General features: G+C 35.3%; 1 protein-coding gene across 2 annotated transcripts in view; it reads right to left on the minus strand.

Moving 5' to 3' along the window:
- The window catches only part of RB1 (RB transcriptional corepressor 1), a 130,889-nt gene that overhangs the window by 79,300 nt on the left and 28,843 nt on the right, over window positions 1–22,746 (minus strand). For both annotated transcript variants that reach the window (XM_013992198.2, NM_001285967.1), the window contains 6 exon segments: window positions 20,152–20,267; window positions 15,470–15,589; window positions 9,184–9,222; window positions 7,890–7,957; window positions 3,872–3,982; window positions 859–1,001 (listed from right to left, as the gene is read on the minus strand). In XM_013992198.2, the coding sequence (XP_013847652.2) occupies window positions 859–1,001; window positions 3,872–3,982; window positions 7,890–7,957; window positions 9,184–9,222; window positions 15,470–15,589; window positions 20,152–20,267 (597 nt within the window).

Here is a 22,746-nt window from a genome sequence, read left to right on the forward strand (position 1 = left end):
GTAAAAAAAAAATATGTATAAAGTTGATGCATCTGTATGACTTATTTGTTGAAATTAACAAAAGCCACGATGCTGAAACCAGATATCTTGAATAATATAATATCATTCCAACACTTCTTAAACTAGATTTTGAGATCATACCGCATTCCTTCCTAGAGTTGACAGTGAAATTTCAAAGACGCAACATTTCATACAGCTATCTGGTGGTAGAGAATTACAGACAAAATAACAATATATGAGAGAGAAAGAGCATGGTACAGTGAAAGAGGCAGATGTTCTGAAGTACAGACTCTGTTAGTAGTAATCAGCTATCAGTCTCTAAAGCTTGTTTACTCAGTACTAAAAGGAGGCTGAGTATATTACTTGTAAGATGCCTTCCAATTCTTACATTCCAGATTTTATTAACAAGATAAGCAATTCTTGGGTGTTCATGTATTCTCTACCAGTCATTAACATCTGGTGTGATATTCAGAAAGAGAGCAACTGTAGAAGGCTGAACAGAAATTCATTGTTGGTATCACTTATCACTAAACCAAAACACTAGGGTTTTTTTTTTTAAGCAGGATACTTTAAAACATTAGGGGTATCCATAACCACAGAGGAATCAAAGAACAAATACATTTGAAAAGTACTGTCTTAATGATGTACATTTCAGTGATTCCAGAGTGAGGGTGCTACTCTCTTTAAAATCAAAGTAACTGAATATGAAAATTAAACTTTTTCTAAGTATATCACTACTGCAAAAGAGTTGGCACTAATTACAAAAAGCAAGCTCATCATAAAGAATTATACACTATTAGGAAAACTTACATCTAAATCTACTTTAACTATTTTAAAGAAATCATGAAGTTAAATTACCTCATCTATATTACATTCATGTTCTTTACAGAGAACTTCAATAATTCTTGTATCATTTTCTAGTTGTTTTGCTATCCGTGCACTCCTGTTCTGACCTCGCCTTGGTGTTCGAGGTGAACCATTAATAGGTATTACAGCTGTTTCTGTAAAAATGGTAAATTAGATAAGAACAATTGCACATTCCACTGTATAAAATAATGAAGTATTCTAATTATAACTTGGAAGGTCAGAAATAATTTTGGTAACATTCTGCTACTTTTAAATTTTATTAGGTTTCATTAAAAAGCTAATGTTTTCATCTATTTATTGAATATCTATTGTAAATTATATACTGGTAATAGTTTTTGCCATTCCTATTCTCTTCTGCCCCCAACTAGCCCAAAAAGAAACTTAAAGCCCCATAAACAAATATTAAAAAGGCAAGGGAAATAGCCAACTTATATACTAAATCAAAGTGTATCCTACTTAATCCACAAGGGGAAAAACGTTTTCTATCTTAAAAGAGTCTTAACAATAATAAAAAAGTATTTATGCATTCAAGTTTCTAGATTCAGGATAAAAATAAATTTTTAAAGTTTTAGCAAATACCTATAAATTATGATGCTTTTAAAAATAAGCATATAAATATAATAATGTAATGCTAAATTGGGATTTTTTTTAAATCACCTGAATTATTTTGAGCACTTCCAATTCAAACTGAATGTGGATTTAGCTACTAAAAGGATTTCAGGTGACTATGTATAAAAAGTATTAACCGCCTCTAGGCCCAACTAACAATTTACAAGAAATTGAGAGGATAGAGGAACATGTTAAACTATACCATAGGATGCAGTCAGTAAAAATTAAACCACAGAAAAATCAACAGAACCACCTGATTTTTTAATAAATAAATTATAAGGGAAAAAAGGGAGAAAGATAGAAGAAGAACTTTTTAAGTTTTAAAAGTACATAAACCAATTCCAAAGACTCGTTCTTATTTAGTCAACCTGTAAAACTTACTTAAATTTAAAATTACTTTTATAAGACAATGCAAAATATGGACACTTACTAGATATCCAGTGGAAGTGAGGAATCACTATTAATTGATTTTTAGGTGTGACAATGGTACTGTCATTATGCTTTCTAAAAAGACTATCTTTCAGGAGATACATACTGAAATTTATAAGGGTGAAATGGTATGCCTTCAGAATCCTTCAAAATAAAATAGATGGTAGAACTGGGCAAGTGGATAGGACTATGGGTTGACAATAAGTTACACATGGAGGACAAGTGATAAACACATGGAGAGTTACTCTGCTACTTTCTTTTTTTGTTAACAAAAATTCTCCATAATAAAAACCAAACCGAAAGTTTACCACAGCCTGTCAATTCAACATCTCATCCTGGTTTCTCTTTTAATGGCATTTAGAGAATTAAACGAATGTTCAAATCATCCAAAAGAACAAAGCCTGACAACCTCAAACTTACATGCCACATTAAAGTCATGACATTTTTTTAAAGTGAGGAAAAAGTATATAAATTTTTTTAAATTCAGAATATTTTTAAATATAACATTTTCTATTTTTTCTCTGTTTTGCATGTGATTTCCGATCAACGACCTGCATTTTCTGTCAAACCATATTCAACACGTTTTCAAAATTCTGCTCCAGACTTCACATTCCATGAAGGCTCATGAAGATTAATTAGGCTTCAATTTTTCGGCCATTTCAACTACACTTTGAGACTTCCATGTCTTGATCTGTCCTGAATTATAGTATTACTAATAGCTCCATCATTTTAGGAGTAAGGAATCGGTTAAGGCTGCTTTTACACTTTTCTATAGTGTAATAAGTGATTTTAAATCCTACTCCCCATGCCACCAAAGGAAGCAATTCCATTCTAAGAGAAATATGACTTATCTTTGCTTAATACTATCTAATTATTTCAGCAACAGTTATTATTTATACTTGCCATCGTGTCATCCACTGAAGTGGATCAATTATGTCTCATATGCAAAAAAAAAAAACAAAAAACCCAGTTACATAATCATTATAGCATGCAATAATAAGAATTTAATCTGTTTCTGTAGAATGGGCTATCTTCCCGGGGAGTTTCATTCATATCTGTGCCCTGCCTTTTTTTTTTTTTTTTTTTTTTAAGGGCCGTACCTGTGTCAAACGGACGTTCCCAGGCTAGGGGTCAAATCTGGGCTTCTGCTGCCAACCTATGCCACAGCCACAGCAACGTCAGATCAAAGCCACATTTGTGGCTTTTGCTGCAGCTTGTGACAACATTGGATCCTTAACCCACTGAGAGGGGTCAGGGATTGAACCTGCATCCTCAAGGATACTAGTCAGGTTCTTAACCTGCTGAGCCACAGCAGGAACTCTGGTGCCTTGCCTTTTGATTTTCCCTTTACCTGGAATGCCCTTCCCTAACTTACCACAACAATCAAACCGAACTACTCCTTCAACACAATTTATTTGCCACCACTTTTATATGGTTTTTCTTGGTCTTCCCCAGTCAGAAAACCTCATCTTCTAAACTCCCACAGGATTTGCCAGATTTTGGCACAGACTACTTTCAAACACAAATTCTAATTACTCGCTTACTTATTTGCCCTTCTATATCTTATACTACTTAAAGGCAAAGTCCATATCTGACTTTTTTTTTTTTTTTTTTTTTTGCTTTTTAGGGCCACTGCAGCAAATGGAGGTTCCCAGGCCAGGGGTCCGACTGCAGCTACAGCTGCCAGCCACAGTCACAGGGTCCAAGCTATGTCTGTGACCCATACCACAGTTCACAGTTAACACCGTCTCCTTAACCCACTGAGTGAGGCCAGAGATAGAGCCTGTGTCCTCATGGATACTAGTCAGCTTCGTTAACCACTGAGCTACGATGGCAACTCTCATATCTGACTTTTTTTTAAAGTATTACCTTGGCTCTAGAACCAAGTTTTGGATCTAGTAGAAATCAATAAACAACTGTTGAATGATGAAGTGGGAGGGGTATAAATTACTTGTAAAATACTTACTATATGGTTCTTTGAGCAATGCAGGAGGTGAGAGTTTGATAAAATAGTCAAGAACACATAGCATTAACTGAAATGAGATCACCAGATCATCTTCCATTTGTAATACTTCCCCTGAAAACAAAAAAGGTTCACATTTGAAGATGGAGATTGAGGTCTTTAAATTGGGAGAAATTGTGGGTATGGGTGTATCCATATACTCATTTATTCAACAATCACTAGAAGCATGTTAAAGATTTTTTTTGCAAAAATTCAGTCAGATTTGAAATATCAAATTTCAGAACATTACGAAATTATAAATGAAGTATAAGTCTACCATGAGAATTTTACATTTAGCTATTATTTTCATAATTCAGTCCCTATGTCTAAATTTATTTTGATTTTTCCTTCTTTGAACTTGCTTCTAGTTTCGATAAGAGTTATAAAATTCATTACCTTTGAAAACGATTCTGAAGAATGATATATGCTAATCCTCAATTCTATTTATTTATGAAACTCTGTATACTTTCAGTTTTAACCTCCCTCGAAAACATTTTAATAACCAAATTCATTTTTAAAATATCAAAATTAGTATATAATTGTAAAGTCATCTATAAAATAATTATTTAGCACAAAATCCTAAAAGTTTGTATAATATACAACTACAAGAGCTGTGAGGAAATAAGTGCATATAATAAGTACCTAAGGAAAAAAATGGTGTAGCTACACAAAATATACATACTACACAGCAATGACAGATTCACTTATGGCTCTATGTTGTGCAATATTTTTAAAGGAGAAGTTTAATTTGATTCATTTTCTATATTACTGGTATCTGACTGCTAAACTACTAATAATCCCAGTACTGAAGGTGTAGAAACTCTATGAGAAAAAGGTAACCTTATATCAATGGGTTTTCTATATCCAAATGTATGCTGCAAAAATACCTCTGTAATATACTTAGAAGTTGCTAAGAAATACCATAAAGGTAAAGAATGATATCAAGACCTCTAGCTAAAAATCGAGTGAAGTCAAAGAATCTCTCTTCCAATACCTAATAAAATGAAAGGAAAAAACTGTATTTGTAAATAAACAAATGGAATTACATCAAATTTAAAAGTTTCTGAACAGTCAAAAAAAAAAAAAAAGGAGGGGGGAGAATCAACCAAATGAAAAGGCAACCTATAGAATGGGAGAAAATATCTGCAAATCATGTATCTGATGAAAGGTTAATATCCAAAGTATATAAGGACCACATACAGTTCAATAGCAAAACACCAAAAAAAAAATTTTTTTTTCAATTAAAAATGGGGAAAAGGAGCTGAACAGACATTTTTCCAAAGAAGATATTCAAATGGACAATGAGTACATGAAAAAGTTCTCGATGTCACCAATCAGGGAAATGTAAATCAAAACCACAATGAGATATCATCTCACATCTGTCAGAATGGCTGTTATTTACAAAACATGAGATAACAAGTGTTGGCAAGGATGTGGAGAAAAGGAACGTTTGTATACTGTTGGTGGGAATGTAAATTGGAAAAACAGTATGGATGTTCCTTAAAAATTTAGAAGTAGAATTGCTATATAACCTAGCAACTCTACTTCTGGGTACATATCAGGAAGACATAAAATCACTATCTCAAACTGAAAAAAAAAAAAAAAAAGTACTGGTGAAATGCTAGTAGCAATACCAAATCTGAGAGATAATGACTCAAGAGTATCCTCATCTTTCTCCTCTTCTTACTTAGATTAGAAAATTACTGATGAGAGAAAGGCAAAATGAAGGAAGTAAACAACTATAGCAACTTTCTGACTAATGTAAAGACTTCAGTATAATACGCTGAATTAGGGAACATTCTGAATCCTAACAAAATCCTGTTATGGAAACAGGATATAAAGTACCTGTTTTACAGTTCATTCTAACAAAAATCTTAGAACAATAAAAATGCATGTCGTTTCAGACAAGGTCTCTACTTTTTCCCTCATCCTCTGACTAAAAGTATAATAATAAAAAAAGTCAGCTCTCATATTACAGCTCTTGGGCAATATAAATCACAGTTAAAGTGTAAAGTGAGCAAAGGGAGATTTAGTCACACTACATCTGAGAAAACAGAACCTCATCAGGTTGGGGTTGCCCATGTAAAGTTCTAGCAGTGGGGCAGGGGTGTGGGTGGGAAGCACAGTGATTATGCAAACCTACAGAAAATAAAAAAGAGAATTAAAAGATAGAGTCACAACATGAGCAGGGGAAAAAATCAGATTGAGAATCCCATCTTGAAGCTCAAAATAGCAGAAACGCTTGAAACAAAAACAGTCAATACCTAAGAAAAAGACCAAAGGTTAGACTAATATGAGAGAAGACAGTGAATGTGGAAGACAAAATCAATCCCACATAAGACAGTTAATGTTCTCAAAACATAACAGAATAAACATGCTAAATTTTAAAGTGCAGTATGCTAAATAAAATTTCTCTGAAATGAACAGCAAAACCTTCAGTTTAAAAAGGAAAACAGTGCTCCAAGAAAAACTAATACAGAAAAATAAAAATCAAGAGATATCCTGGGAGTTCCCGTCGTGGCGCAGTGGTTAACGAATCCGACTAGGAATCATGAGGTTGTGGGTTCGGTCCCTGCGCTTGCTCAGTGGGTTAATGATCCGGCGTTGCCGAGTGCTGACGCAGCTCGGGGCTCGGATCCCGCGTTGCTGTGGCTCTGGCGTAGGCCGGTGGCTACAGCTCCGATTAGACCCCTAGCCTGGGAACCTCCATATGCCGTGAGAGTGGCCCAAGAAATAGCAAAAAGACAAAAAAAAAAAAAAAAAAAAAGAGATATCCTGGTTGATGTAATGAATCTCAAATTTTTTAAAAAAGAAATTCTTCACGTATCCAGGGAAGAAAATGAGGAGGGAAAATTGAGCTGGGCTCACATTTCTCAACAACAATGATCAATTCCAGATAAGAGTGTCCTGAGGGGGAAAAAACCCAACAATAATAGGTACACAATCAAGTTGTTCTTCAATTATAAAAACTAAGGACACAATTTATAAACATACCAAACATAGAAAACATGGTGTCAGAAATCCTTTTTTGAAAAACTCCTTCATGGGAAAATCTAGCCAGCTAAGGATAAACCAAAATAAAGAACTCAGAAATGGAGAAGCTATGATACAAGTGACAATAAGCTTAGAATCCATTTAAACACAGAAGTGAGATTAAACAAATTATAATTACAGAACAGAATAAAATATTATTGTCTTTGATAATGCAATAAGAAAAAAATGAGCAAATCTAAAAGTAGAGAATAGGGAGGTGACAGGAAGATGAGAATTCTTTCTTTAGAGTAGATTAATATATATTGCTTTAACTCAAAACACAAAGTTAAAGATTCTAACCTTTTAATATTTCATAATGTTTTTTCATCATTTTAGAGAAATATTTTAGGAAATAACACTGCTTAAGTGACAAAACATTTATATAAATTTAAGCAATTCCTTCCATTCCTCTTATTTTCTCTGTAAAATTTGAATAGAATTAATTTTTATATCTTAAACATAGCACAATGATATGATCCTGTTTTTAGAAAATTTTCTATTTGTGAATGCACTCATCCACCCACCTTTTTTTTTCATCAGAATGTCATTCCAGATATATTTTTGTGCATACAATCACATAATTTTAATGATGATTATTTCTAGGTGAGTTTGGGGTAATTTTTCTACATTTTTCCTTGCATTTTGCTGTATTATTTGAATTCTTTATCATGAATATATATCATATTTATGAGAACAGTAACATTATTCTTTAAAAAAGGAAAAGAAGGAAGAAAGAATGAAAAATATTAGAAGCAGAAACAAAATGACACTTTCAAGGTTGCCTCCAGTACCAGAATTACGAGAACTTGCTAACACTTAAAAACCCACACAAAGAATTAGGGGGAAGGAGGAGCAACATTAAACTGAATTAAAATTTTGAGTTTACTCAAAATAATTATCAATTATCACATCCGAAACATTATCATGTAACAAAACATAATTACTTTACCTTTAGCTAGTAAAAATGTGATCCAAGAAACTTTTAGCACCAACATAGAATTTATTTCAGTAGATATTCTAGTAAACAAATAGAAAGAAAAAAAATTTCACACTGACAATTTTCCAACTACACCTTTTTTTTCCTTTTTCACAATTACAGACTAAAATTGACTGCATAAGAGAATACAGGTTTTTTTTTTTTTTGTCTTTTTAGGACCACACCGAGGCATGTGGAGGGTCCCAGGCTAGGGGTCCAATCGGAGCTATAGCCGTTGGCCTACACCACAGCCACAACAATGCAGGATCTAAGCCATGTCTTTGACCTACACCACAGCCACAGCAACGCCAGATCCTTAATCCACTGAGCGAGGCCAGGGATCAAATCCGCAACCTCATGGTTCCTAGTCAGATTCGTTTCCAGGGAACTCCTGCAGTCCATTTTAAATGCACAATTTAGACATGAATTCAATTTGCCTCAATTCAGTTATGTTTCTATCAAGATATTTTTATTTTCCCACAGAGTAATATAATTTTTTACAGAAAATATTAAATAGCTTCAATTCTAATATAAAAATATGCACAGGAGGTGGTGTAATATGACACACCTGCTTTCCAATTAATACTCTTCTGCTCTGTTTTCTCATTAAAATAAATTTTATATAAGCAAGAAAATAGAGATTTGGGTGACTCTAGTTACCTCTTTAACACTATGCCTTCATAAATTTTAAGTCAGTCACCTATTGCAGTTAACAAGTGGAATTAATTAGGTTTAACTAATAAATATATAATTTCCCTTTGTATCAATCATCTTCAGTATTATTCGTCAGTGGGGCAAAAAAAAAAAAAAAATCTCATATACTACTCATTCCATTTCCAAAGAAAAACTCGTATAATGATATACTCTTGAAATATGCATCACAGATTTAAAAAGACTACTTGGGAATTTTAATATAGACATATTTATTCTTACACAAAAATTATGTTCTGAGTCTTAGTTTAAAAAACGCCTATAATACACGCTCAATAAAGATTTTTGTCAATGAATTAGCATTTCTTCCAGAGTTGCACTGAATCAACTTTAACCTTATTAGTTTTCCCTTGTAGTAAAAAGCATGGATTTCATACCACTTTCTTTGTGAAAAGATAAATAATCTGTAAAGGGCTTAAATCTATCAGTTTAATTTGTGGAGCAGCATGGAATAATCAATTAAACTAACCCTGAAATTATTAACATGTTTGGGAGCATTTCAAAAAATGTCTAAAAAACCCAAAAAGTGAAAAATAACATGTTTTGAAGTACTCACGAACTGCTGGGTTGTGACAAATATATAAGTTCACATGTCCTGAAATGAAGAAATAATTGTATTAACATTGCGGCTTTTTAAAAAGTTATTTTTTAATTTTTTTCATAATTTACAAATCAATTTTATCATGTTTTATTCTTATTTTAAGAAGGATACATGTTTTAAAGTAGACCATTATAAAACAAAGTTAAAAGTAGATTTTCCAACTTATGACATTTTCTACAATACTATAATTTCAAATTACAAAAGGATTGGATTCCATATGTGCATTTGTAACCCTGAATGCATTCTGTAATTGAATCTTGATCTGGTTAGAATCTCAGAACAGATCATAAAAGCCTATTTAACTAATAGTCTCATTGAAATAACACAACTGAAAAGTACAATAAAACCTACTTATTTAGGACAATGACTTCTGTAATGGTAGAAGGATCTCTGCAGACCTACTCCCTAGTATGATAACTATAATTGGTAAAAATGGTTTACAAAATTTTTTTAAGTCTCTGAAAATTTTCCTGAAAGCATATGCAAAAAGGAAATGTTTCTTTGAGAAAACCTACTAAATTTTTTTTTTTTGAAAACCTACTAAATCTTGGTGAGAACAATGACAGTCTATGGAATTCAAAGCAAACCTCATTCCTCCTCCTCTCCAGCAAGCCCAGCATAATGAAGCTCTAACCCTGGTAGGTGCAGTAGAGACACGGAGCTCCTCTCTTCCCAGCTCCCAGCCTTCTCTTTCTGGGAAGAGCAGGCAACCCGCATCTCTCATCACCCTCAGGTCTGTGTTGCAGAAGGTCTACCCCCAGACAAGAGGAGCTGGGAGGCCTGGGGCTCCCGTCCTCCACTTACAGGGGAAAGTTTTACTATTAGGCATAAAGCAGATCAAAAATACTGACTTCTTGGAATTCCCACTGTGGCGCAACAGGATTGGCGGCATCTCTGGAGCACGGGGACATAGGTTCAATCCCCAGCCTGGCACAGTGGGTTAAAGGATCCGGCACTGCTACAGCTACAGTATAGGTTATAACTGTGGCTCAGATCTGTCATATAGGGACTCCATATATGCCATGGGGCAGCCAAAAAAAAAAAAAATTTTAAATAAAAAAACTACTGACTTCTCAGAGTTCCCTGGGGCACAGCAGGTTAAGGATCTGACGTTGTCACTGCCCATAGCTGTGGTGGGGGTTTGATCACTGGCACAGGGACTTCAGCATGCAGAGGGCACACACCTCCCCAAAACAAAACAAACAAACAAAAAACAAAACAAAAAAAAAACCTGACTTCTCTTGCCAGCTGGTTTATAGGACATAGGTTCCTGCCAAGAAAGGCAATCTGGGAAGACCAGGGGCTATTGCCTCTTCTCAGTGCTCTGCACTTAAAGCAGAGATATCATTCCAGGAGACCACTGTCCCCTTCCTGACCTCCTCCAAAGCAGCAGCACAGAAGTGGTGCCTAAGGGAGATGCAGGCCTTAAAAACAAGAGAGCCTCCGTTCACCCCAAGGAAATCAACTTCATTTAAAATGAAGTGTGAGGATATTCAAGGACAAGAGCACTGGTGAAAGCAAGGCAACTGTGGTAGAGGCAAGTAAGAGGGAGCTAACAGATCTATGAGAGCAAAAAGCTAAAGCCTAGACCATCTAGGAGAGAACCAGGAAAAGAAACAGCTAAAAAGGTTTCCTGGTGTTAGGATAAGTCTCAAAGCTAGCCTCAAAGACTACTCCTAAAAAGGGAGTCAAACTTAATTGGATTAGACTATGAAGCAATCTGTGATCCAGAACATTGTCAAAAATAATAAAGTGGTCAGCAATTAATGGGAGGCGACGACTAGGTGTGATATCAACAGAGGCAGCTGGCTTAACAACAGGGGCAAAGATAATCAAAGAAAGCCCAGCGAAAACACAGTGAGCCCAGAGTGACTGCACACATGCTCAGGGCTATAGTAAGGAGCAGTATCAGAGGCTATACATGTGGCAGAAACAGACTTCACTGAAATAGTACAGCTAAGCTACTAAGCAAATAAACAAGAAAACAACAACAGCAAGCCCGCAGAGAGAAAAGAATCAGCTGAGTTACTAAAATGTGATCCAAAATGTCCAGTTAAAAAAAAATGAAATATGCAAAGAACCAGGAAAGTGTGACCTCTAAATAGGGAAAGAGCAGACAAGAGAAATTGCATTTAAGACACCAAGGTGTCAGTCTTAATAAAGACTTCAAAACAGCTACTGCATGTTCAAAGAACTAAAGGAAATGATGCTTAAAAAAGGAAAAAAGGTATGCTGACAATGCCTTAACCAACAGAGGATATCAGTAAAAAGAAAGAAATTATTTTAAAAGAACAAAATGGAAATCTGAATTGAAAAGTACTAAAATAGAATGAAAAATTCACCAGAGGTAATTATATTATTATTAAAGGACAATTACATATTTCTTTTCCTTTCTTCTCTTAATTGATATAAAAAGCAACTACATAACACAATATATATTATTAGTATTCCTGGGCCTATAACATATAAAAATGTAATACATTTGACAACAGCAGCACAAAGAGGTGGGTAGGATCAAAGCTGTATTGGAATAAACAAATGATACTAGGTGGTAAATCAAATCCATGGAAATAAAGAAGAAATGGTATATAAGAAAGTTAATATAACAAACTCAATAAATATACACTTGCTGTCATTTATACTCCAACTACTTTAAAGCATATATAACTCAAAGGTCTATAAATATAGATGAATGGATGAATAAAATGTGGTATAGCCATACAATGGAATATTATTCCATAATAAATAGTAATGAAGTACTGAAACATGCTACAACATGGATGAACCATGAAAACAAGCTAAGTGAAAGAAGTCTACAAAAAGATACGTAGATCAAAAATTTATATAGAGAAAACTACTATCTTATAATAAAAAGTAGACAGTAATCAAGAGGGATTTTTTTTTTTTTCTTTTTAGGGCCACACTTGTGGCATATGGAAGTTCCCAGGCTAGGGGTCAAATCATGGCTGCTGCAGCTGCGGGCTATGCCACAGCCATAGCAACACCAGATCCTTAACCCACTCAGCAAGGCCAGAGATTGATCTCACATCCTCACGGACACTCACGTTGGGTTCTTAACCCAACGAGCCACAAACAGGAACTCCAAGAGGGAATTTTTATAATTATAAAGAATGTGTTTTAAAAAATATGTTTAATGTCAGATGCATTGCTTATATCATTTTGTAATTTAATGTAACAGAATAGAATGTTATATAGTAAAAATAATTACATTCAATATAAATCTGTGCTTTCTAGTATGGTAACCACAAGCACCAGTGGCTACTGAACACCAGAAATGTGTTTGGCTAGTCCAAACGAAGTTGTGTTATGAATGTAAACACACCAAAATACTCAAAAAATACCTAGTATTTGAGGAAAAAAAAAAATCTCCTTAATAACTTCTATTCTGGTTTCATGTTTTCCTGTTGAAATACAATTCAGGTGACAAAATTCATCATTTTAAAGTATATAAATTCAGTAGTTTTTAGTATATTCACTTTGTTACATAACCATCACCGCTATCTAATTCCAGAATATTTCCATTGCCCTCCAGAGAAACCCCACATCTATCAGCAGTTGTTCCCCATTCCTCTCGCTTCCAATCACTAACTTACTCTCTGTCTTATGTATTGGCATATCATGTAATGAAAGATGTGGGCTTTTGTATCTGGCATCTTTCACTGAGCTTAATGCTTCCAGGTTCTTCTATGTTGCAGCACATAACAGTATTGTGTTCCCTTTTATAGCTAAACAATATTCTACAACATAAACAGATCACATTTTGTTTAGCCATTCATCAGTTAATGGACATTTTGTTTAGCTATTCATCAGTTAATGGACATTTGGGGTCTTTTTAGGCTATTATAAATACTGTTGTCATGAACATTTGTACACAAATTTGTGCGTGAATGATACATGGTGAAATGAGCTATTTGGAAATATATGGGTTAAATAAAATGTTAAAATTAATTTCACTTGTTTCTTCTTACTTTATGTCATGCAACTACTAGAATATTTAAAACATATGGCTTGCATTATTTCTATGTGACAACACTAATGTAGCTAATAAACAGCTTTAATTTTTTTCATCTTTTTTTTTTTTTTTTTTTTGGCTGCACTTGTAGCATATGGAGGTTCCCAGGCTAGGGGTCAAATCAGAGCTGTAGCTACTGGCCTACACCACAGACACAGCAGTGCAGGATCCAAGCCACATCTGCAACCTACACCATAGCTCACGACAACGTCAGAACCTTAACCCCCTGGGCAAGGCCAGGGATTGAACCTGTGTCCTCATGGATGCTGGTCAGATTAGTTTCTGCTGAGCCATGATGGGAACTCTGCTAATAATAGATTTAAAAGTTACTGCTTATTGAACACCTAGTATGTGCCAGGAGGTAAACTAACCAGGAAATTATCTTACTTAATTCTTACAATTACCCTTCAAGGAGAGCATTATTAGCTGTATTTTACAGATTGAAATTGACATTTAAAGATGTTAAGTCAGATCTGCAGACTCGGCTATGATCCTGTGTTGCTGTGGCTGTGGTGTAGGCCAGCAGCTATAGCTCTGATTCAACCCCTGGTCTGGGAACCTCCATATGCCATGGGTGCGGCTCTAAAAAGACCAAAAAGAAAAAAAAAAAAGACGTTAAGTATCTTTCCCTAACTCACACAGTCAATGCAAAATAAATATAACCACCCTAGCCAGATCTGTTTAGCTTTTAAAGTTATCATAATCACTATAGGATATTGCCAGATACATATATACAGTCTACCCCAAAAGAAACAGGCTTTGGTACCACAATTAATCTTCCCAATTGCTCTTCAGAAGAAGGTACATACAAGATAGAAAAAATACTGATACACTCCTAGGCCAATAAACACTAAATTACCTCATATAACTAGTCAGTAAAAATTCCAAATCCATTTTGCAAAGGCCTGAGCGATCTTTTAAAAAGGCCAGATCTGACTAGGCTAAGACCCCTGACTACGCTAATGTTAATCAGTGACTCTCCATGACCTGCAGGGCCAAATCCAAGCTCGCTATCAATCTAACCCCCTCCTACCTTTTAGCCATTAGCAATATCAAAGTACACTATGGTACTACTTTGGCTTCATACACGTGCTAGTCTCTGCCTATGATGCTCAGTCCCAGTTCCTACATATTTTCTTGGTGAGTTTCTTTCCATCCTTTAAACCCTACTCAGATATTGTCTTCTTCAACAGTTTTTTCACCCCATAATTACTCTACTCACCCTTAAACATACACAGTATTTTGCCCACTTTATAATTTATACCACTTATAACTAATCCTCTACAATAGAGCATTAAATGATTATTGCACTTATTTTTTACTTAAAAATATAATTTACTATAAGCTTCCTGATGATCATAGTATTATATGATTTTACATCCCCAGCAGCTAACACATAGAAGATACTAATAGTCACTTTGTTAGTGCTTGTTATAGTTTCTTAATTTATTTACAATAAAACAGCCGATAGCCTAAAGTTTCTTGGAGTATATTTCATAAAACACTACTTCTTCTAAATCACCACTGAGAATACAAGTCACAGCCCGGCAGTTGAGGTCACATACACCTTCCACTCCCAATAAGCTTCCTCTTTCTAAACATAGTAGCACCATTAGGAAGAATTTTTTTTTTTTCTTTTTCTTTTTTGGTCTTTTTGCCATTTCTTGGGCCACTCTCTTGGCATATGGAGGTTCCCAGGCTAGGGGTCGAATTGGAGCCATAGCCACGGGTCTACGCCAGAGCCACAGCAACATGGAATCCAAGCCGGGTCTGCAACCTACACCACAGCTCATGGCAACGCCAGATCCTTAACCCACTGAGCAAGGCCAGGGATTGAACCCACAACCTCATAGTTCCTAGTCAGATTCGTTAACCACTGAGCCACGACGGGAACTCCAGGAAGAATTTTAAATTCAGGTCACTTTTTCATTCAGAACTACAAATGTTCTAGCAGAGAAAGCTAAAACGGAAACTAAGCTTTAATTTCATTAAAACAAATGAGAAACATGAGTAAAACAAGTCATTTTGAAAGAAACATTCAGGATCCATATGACTGGACATATCAGGAAGTTAATATTATTAAGAAGACAAATCTAAGGTGTAATACTTAATAACTTTACTAAGTACATAACAGTTTCCAGATGGAATCTTATCATGAACAAAGACATGAAAAAGCAGAGAGTAATCCTATTAAAATTTGTTATTTACCTTTCTAATTTGCTGTAGAGTGCACACAATACATTATACTTCTTCAACAGTTTTGACATAGCATTATCAACTTTGGTACTGGTATCAATTTCTTTCAATAAGTCAAAGAATTTATAGACACTGCAAAGGAAAGAACAAAAAAAGTGAATCCATACCTTAAAAAATTCATTTTGTTTCATCTTCAAAGAGTAGACATTTCAATTCAAAACGCTGTTCACTCTATACCAAATCACTACTATATCCTGTGGAAGGAATTCTGCATCTCACTAGACTTTAAAGAAGAAAAGAAATCAACTAATCTTTAGGCTGTACCCTGTATCTATACACCTACGCCTGTATCTATTTATCATCAAGAACACACAAAAAAAATAAGTTATTATAGACATATACCTATATGTATCTCTATTTCTATCTATATGTTTTAAAACCATAAGTACACATCCATTTATTCAATTCCAACACAAAAACTACATAGTTTATTCTAGTGTTTCTTTTCCATATTTATAACTCTCCTTTGACAGTGAAACCTGGGGTCCACAGCTCTTAAATGTGCTCATTTAATCAACTCCCGTATGTAACCATGAAGCTACCCTCTCCTCCACATTTGTACCCTCCCTCCTGTCCGGACTGTCTCCCCTCACCCTGGCCTGCATCACCCCTCCACATGGCTACCTTCCTCACCCTGGTAGGGCGCTGACCCCTCACTCCCGATTGCCCTTACCTCATACGTGCCATGACACCCCACACCAGTGCCCTGCTTGGTCTTGACACTGCACATCAGACAGCTCATGTCAGAAGCTCCCCACAGGGTTAGGGGTTAGGGTTAGGGTGATGACCTCTTCATCCCACTTGGGCTCTAACATCCTTTGGGCCCCATGGCTCTCCCTCACCACAGATGCACACACCTATGTTCTTCACCCTACTAGCGGTTTTAGGACTGAATTGTTGGGGAAGGGAAAGGAAAACTGATGAAAATTTTTAAGTTGTTTAAAGAATAACTTTAAATCATTTTTTATTATTTTCTTTAAGAATTAACCTATTTGAGGAGTTCCCGTCGTGGCGCAGTGGTTAACGAATCCGACTAGGAACCATGAGGTTTCGGGTTCGGTCCCTGCCCTTGCTCAGTGGGTTAACGATCTGGCGTTGCCGTGAGCTGTGGTGTAGGTTGCAGACGCGGCTCGGATCCTGCGTTGCTGTGGCTCTGGCGTAGGCCGGTGGCTACAGCTCCGATTCAACCCCTAGCCTGGGAACCTCCATATGCCGCGGGAGCGGCCCAAGAAATAGCAACAACAACAACAACAACAACAACAACAACAAAAAAAAAAAAAAAAGAATTAACCTATTTGAAATTGTTCACTATTGAAAAATAGGGCACTACAGAGAGCTATCTCCAACTGTACCTCACACACTCATTCTTAATCAAGTTTATCTAAGGAATTATACCAAAGCAGCTAACTGAACTAGAGGGTCGCCACCAGACCCATCCATAGGCTGTCCAGCCACCAGTGAGTTACAGCCTTCATTCCAAACACTGGGCTATACCACTCAGACATTTACCTCCAGAACTGGAAAAATAAAAGCTTCAGGTAATCAGGAGAGGGCATGGAACACAAAAGAAGGTTAAGAGGGAGTTCCCATTGTGACTCAGCAGTAACGAACCTGACAAGTACTCATGAAGATGCAGGTTCGATCCCTGGCCTAGCTCCGAGAGTTAAAGATCCCACGTTGCTGTGAGCTGTGGTGTAGGCTGGCAGCTGCAGCTCTGATTCGACCCCTAGCCTGGGAACTTCCATATGTTGTGGGTGCAACCCTAAAAAGAAAGTTATGAAAAGTTCCACAGATATAGAAGGGATTGGAGCAGCCATGACATATTTGGTGGAAAACTAAATTAAGGAGGGACAGAAGGCATAGTAAAGAAGCACGATGCTGCTTCGAAAAGAGAGCAAAGCTAGTGTGCCAAGAAAAAGAAATCGACCTTAGAAGAGCATTTATTCAAGAACCCTCTCACACCCAGTTTTGAGATATACAGCAGTATGTATCCATGCAATACCATTAAAATGGTACTGCTACTACAAGGCCTTCTTTTTCTAGGGGTAACTTGGGTGAGTTTCCATTCCTTCTGTCGCCCTCCTCTGAAGGAGAGAAGAAAGGGCAGGAAGTTGAGAGGGAAAGAGAGGAGGGAGACAGGAATAGCAAGCCATAATTAAGATATACAGATCTGCAGATAACCACATATTCCACAGCAGGATTGATGCTGATCTATAAACTATTTACCAAACCCAAATTAAGTACAGAAATTGTTGAGAGTAAGTACTTAAAAACCTTTTTTAGCAATTTCACCCCATTTTTATGCCTGCTGAATCTAACAATAAAAAAAAAAATGATCCCTTGTTTGGTAGGATTTTTGTTTCATTCTTCTAGTAATTAATTTCTATTTAAAAAAAAAATCAGTCTGTGAAATATTGGAAAGAAGAGGAACTAGTCCTTCACCAGAGCATGTTTAAGAAGCAGTGGTCCAGGAATTCCCCTGTGGCTGAGTGGTAACGAACCGGACTAGTATCCATGAGGATGTGGGTTGAATCTCTGGCCCTGCTCAGTGGGTTAAGAATCCGGAGTTGCTATGGCTGTGGCGTAGGCCTGTAGGTGCAGCTCTGATTCAACCCCTAGCCTGGGAACCTCCATATGTCTCAAGTACAGCTCTAAAAAGAAAAAAAAAGGGGGAAAAAAAAGGTAGTTGTCTAGATAACATTCCTATGTAGTTATCAGAACACAGAGATGTCCTAAGAAAAAGTTGTATCAAACATATTACTATATTTATGGTAGTGCTATTATTTATGGTACGCTTATTTCATAAATCATTGTTGTTCTATGAATACTCGGGAAACATTTAGGAAAATCTTTGTCAGGAAAATTCTTTCTGCTGTGGCTCTGGCATAGGCCAGCGGCTACAGTTCCGATTAGACCCCTAGCCTGGGAACCTCCATATGTCTCAGAAACAGTCCTAGAAAAGGCAAAAAGACAAAAATAAATAAATAAGTAAATAAACAGAAGTCTATGAATACCTAAATACACTATATTGCAGTCATCTGTTTAATTTTTTCTTCCCCACTGGATTGAGTTTCTTGAGGTCAGAGACCACATCTCACCTCTATAACACTAGAACCTAGTAAAGTATCATAGTGCCTAAGAGTTGAAAACTTTTGTTTCTTTTCCCTATTTTCAGGGGAAGGGGAGGGATGGGAGGAACCTACAGAAAAAAAGAGATGAAGACCTCATCAGTGTCTATGCTGTTACAGCCACTGACTCAATTAACTACTTACTTCTCTATTCATTATAAGTTATTTAATTCTTGTAAGTCTACAAAGTAGCTAGTAATTTTCATTTCACAGGAAAGAAAAGGAACCTGAGACTTAATAAGGATAGGTAATCTTCTCCAAGTCATATATCTTAAAAAATAAATGCTATATTAACCCAAATATTCACTCTCTTTGCAATCCTCTGACGCCACTAAAACATTTGCCAGTGAATGAATAAATTAATCTGGATATTTACCTTTATATTTAGATTAATTTTCAGTTATATAAAAACTATTTTGATTTAATGATTTTATTTAATTAAGTGAAACTGTGAGGGAGTTCCCGTTGTGGCTCAGTGTTAACAAATCCGACTAGGAACCATGATGTTGTGAGTTCAATCCCTGGCCTTGCTCAGTGGGTTAAGGATCCAGCGTTCCCATGAGGTGTGGTGTAGGCTGCAGACGAGGCTCAGATCCCTCGTTGCTGCGGCTCTGGTGTAGCCAGCAGCTACAGCTCCGATTAGACCCCTAGCCTGGGAACCTCCATATGCCACAGGAGTGGCCCAAGAAATGGCAAAAAAAGACAATAAATAAATAAATAAATAAAGTGAAACTGTGAAATCTCTGACAGGTAGACAAATTCTAATTTAAGAAATTAAATATGAACATACATGGCTTTTGTTTCCACATTTTATTTAGAGTAGTAAAGAAAAGTTACCAAACACTTTATCTCATTTACTCATGATACCAGTTATGTTAACTCTTGGATAAAGATGGCTTTATCCAAGAAGAAACATACTATCTTTTCGGTCACATTATTTACTGTTCCATTTCATAAATATGCTGCAAAAAAAATGACTGGAAGCCCCTGAAGGCTTCTCTTGAGTTGCTGGAAATAATTAGTAAACTCCTCTTATTACTAAGCTCAATACAGACATTAATTATTTTCAGGGGTAAGTATTATAATAATATTCAACTGAATATACAGCCTTAAAAAGTATATAATCATAATATCTATTGTATTTAACTATTATAAACTTTAATCAACTAAATTTAAGATAGACATACTACTTTTACAAAGGTTTTTATATATAAAAAGCCTACTTCATAAATCCTTGCTTCTTTTGTCCACTTTACCAAGAGCTACTTCAAGAGAGTTTAGAGACAGTGAGACATACATGGAAAATTTTCACAGGACACAAACTGCTACATTTAAGAAAGTACAGCATAAATACACTTTCATCAAGAACTCTAATGGAGAACGAGAGTTAGATGACCTAAATTCTCTGTTTTATTTAATTTTAGTATTTCCCTCTAATTCCCTAGTTAATTAAAATGAAAGTTCAGAAATAATGGCGGAGGTCTTTACTAGTGCAAGAAATTTTACCTGATGTCAATGTTTTTCTGCAGCTCAGTGAAGGTGAATGGCATTTCATCTAGGTCAACTGCTGCAATAAAGATACAGATTCCCCACAGTTCCTTTTTCTTTTGAATATGACCTTCCTGGGAACAACAACAATAAAAGGTTCAAATATTTCATTAAATTATTTACCTACTGGCCAACATATTAAAACTGCATTATATGCAATTTTTTTCTTATTCAACATAACAAAATGTGTTCCTGAATTTTTATGTCATATGTCTGAAAGCACTTAATTTTACACTAATAACAAACCCTTAAATTTTATATTGTAAGGCAAAAAAAAATCACTAGAAAGATAAAAAAGTTAAATTACAACTTTCTAAAAAAATAAAGGGGCCAGTTGGTTCTTTAAAGTAAATATTTTCATTTTTCTAAAATCCAACACCATCAAAGCCAAGTTAAAATAATTCAGACTCCATAATATAAATCGTTTTAAAAAAAACAAGTCCATTTCCTTATTTGATTATCCTCCTTTTTCTCTAATTCACTTGTTCTTTATCAATCCACTGATTCAAGTATTTTTTAACCTTAGAAATTCTTATCTCTCAGTGCCATAACTGCTTTCCTAGCCAATAGAAATAATAACACATACCTCATTTTATAAAAATAAATGAGAGATTAAAACCCTAGCATAATGACTGGTATATAATTAGTAATGAATTATGGCTACAACTTCATTAGAATATATTTCCATTATCATTAGAATACTTTTCCCCCTAAAAATACATAGCTCTAAATATATGTTTTGTATGTAAAAATTGGATTATATTAAGTTGAAAACAAAAGAAATACCAAATTATCTGACGTGCTATTAAACAGCTGGAACTATTTGCTTAATCTTAATTGAGAATACAAAAGAGCTGAAAAGTATGTGATGAAATTTTTCATTGTTTTGAAATAAAAAATAAAAGCTTTAGAAAAAAAATCCTAAATTATCAAATTTTATGGACAATATGAATCTTATCAGCATCCAACTCTAAATTTGTCCTTAATTTCAGCTACTTGAGGAGAAAATATTTCAAAACTTATATTACAACTCTACACCCAGTAGAACTGTTAAAATTAAAAAGACTGAAAATATCAAGAGTTGATAAGATGTAAAGCAATGGAACACTCAAACCTTACTGACAAAAATGTGAAAATCGTACAAACATTTCAGAAAACAAGTTTAGCAAGTTTTTAAAAGTTTTATACTTTCCATAACACTTAGCAATTCCACTCCCAGATACCTATACCCAAGAGAAATGTAAACTTTGTACTTGAATGTTAACAGTGGCTTCATTTATAAAAACCAAAAACTCAAACAACCCAATATAAAAACAGGTGAAAATACAGTGTGGTATATCCATTTAATGGAATATTATTCAACAGTAAAAAAGGGGAAAGTATCTACAAACCCAGCATAGATAAATCTCAAACTTACTACAATAAGGTAAAAAAACCAAACACAAAAGGGTACAGGCTGTGCACCCTTGTGATTTCATACAGAATTCCAAAGGCAAAAACTAATCTCTAATGTCAGAAAGCAGATCAGTGGCTGCTTGAGCACAGGAGTAGAGGTGCTGGGGAATCACCATCAAAGAGAATGAGAGAAATTTCTGGAGTAACACAAAATTTCTGTATCTTTTTTTTTTCCCTCTTTTTTGGCTGCCCCACAGCATATGGAGTTGCCAGGCCAGGGATCACATCTGAGCTGGAGTTGCAGCAACGCCAGGTCTTCGAACCTACTGTGCTGGGCTGGAGATTGAACCTGCATCCCAGTGCTGCAGAGCTACTGATCCTAATGCACCACAGCAGGAACTCCAAAAATTTCTATATTTTAATGGTGGTAATTAAGTGGTTAAATAACATTTGTCAAAAATTACTGAATTATTCACTTAAAACTGGTTGATTTTAGTGTATATAAATTATACCTCAATAAATATGACTTTGAAACTTTCATACATACTATTTCTGAAACTAAACATACAAATTGCTAATTTTAGCCAACCGAATTCAACAACATATAAAAAAGATCATACACCACGACCAAGTGGGATTCATCCCAAGTTCACAAAGATAGTTCAACATACACAAATCAAGCAAGGTCATACACCACATTAACAAAAGATAAGTCAAAAACCACATGATCATCTCAACAGATGTGGAAAAAGCATTCAACAAAGTCCAACGTCCATTCATAATAAAAACTCTTACCAAAGTGGGTATAGAGGGAACATAACATAATAAAAGCCATTTATGACAAAACCGCTGCCAATATAATACTCACTGGAGAAAAGGTGAAAGCCTTCCCGCTAAAATCTGGAACAAGACAAGGATGCCCACTCTCACCACTTTTATTCAACATAGTATTGGAAGTTCTAGCCACAGCAATCAGACAAAAGAAATAAAAGGTATCCAAATTGGAAGAGAAGAGGTAAAACTGTCACTCTATGCAGATAACATGATACTATATACAGAAAACCCTAAGGATGCCACACAAAAATTACTCAAACTGATCAACAAATTCAGCAAAGTAGGTTGCATTTCTGTATACTAATAATGAAATATTTCAAAAGG

The sequence above is a fragment of the Sus scrofa genome, chromosome 11, assembly GCF_000003025.6.
Source record: "Sus scrofa isolate TJ Tabasco breed Duroc chromosome 11, Sscrofa11.1, whole genome shotgun sequence".
In the NCBI taxonomy this organism is placed as follows: domain Eukaryota; kingdom Metazoa; phylum Chordata; class Mammalia; order Artiodactyla; family Suidae; genus Sus; species Sus scrofa.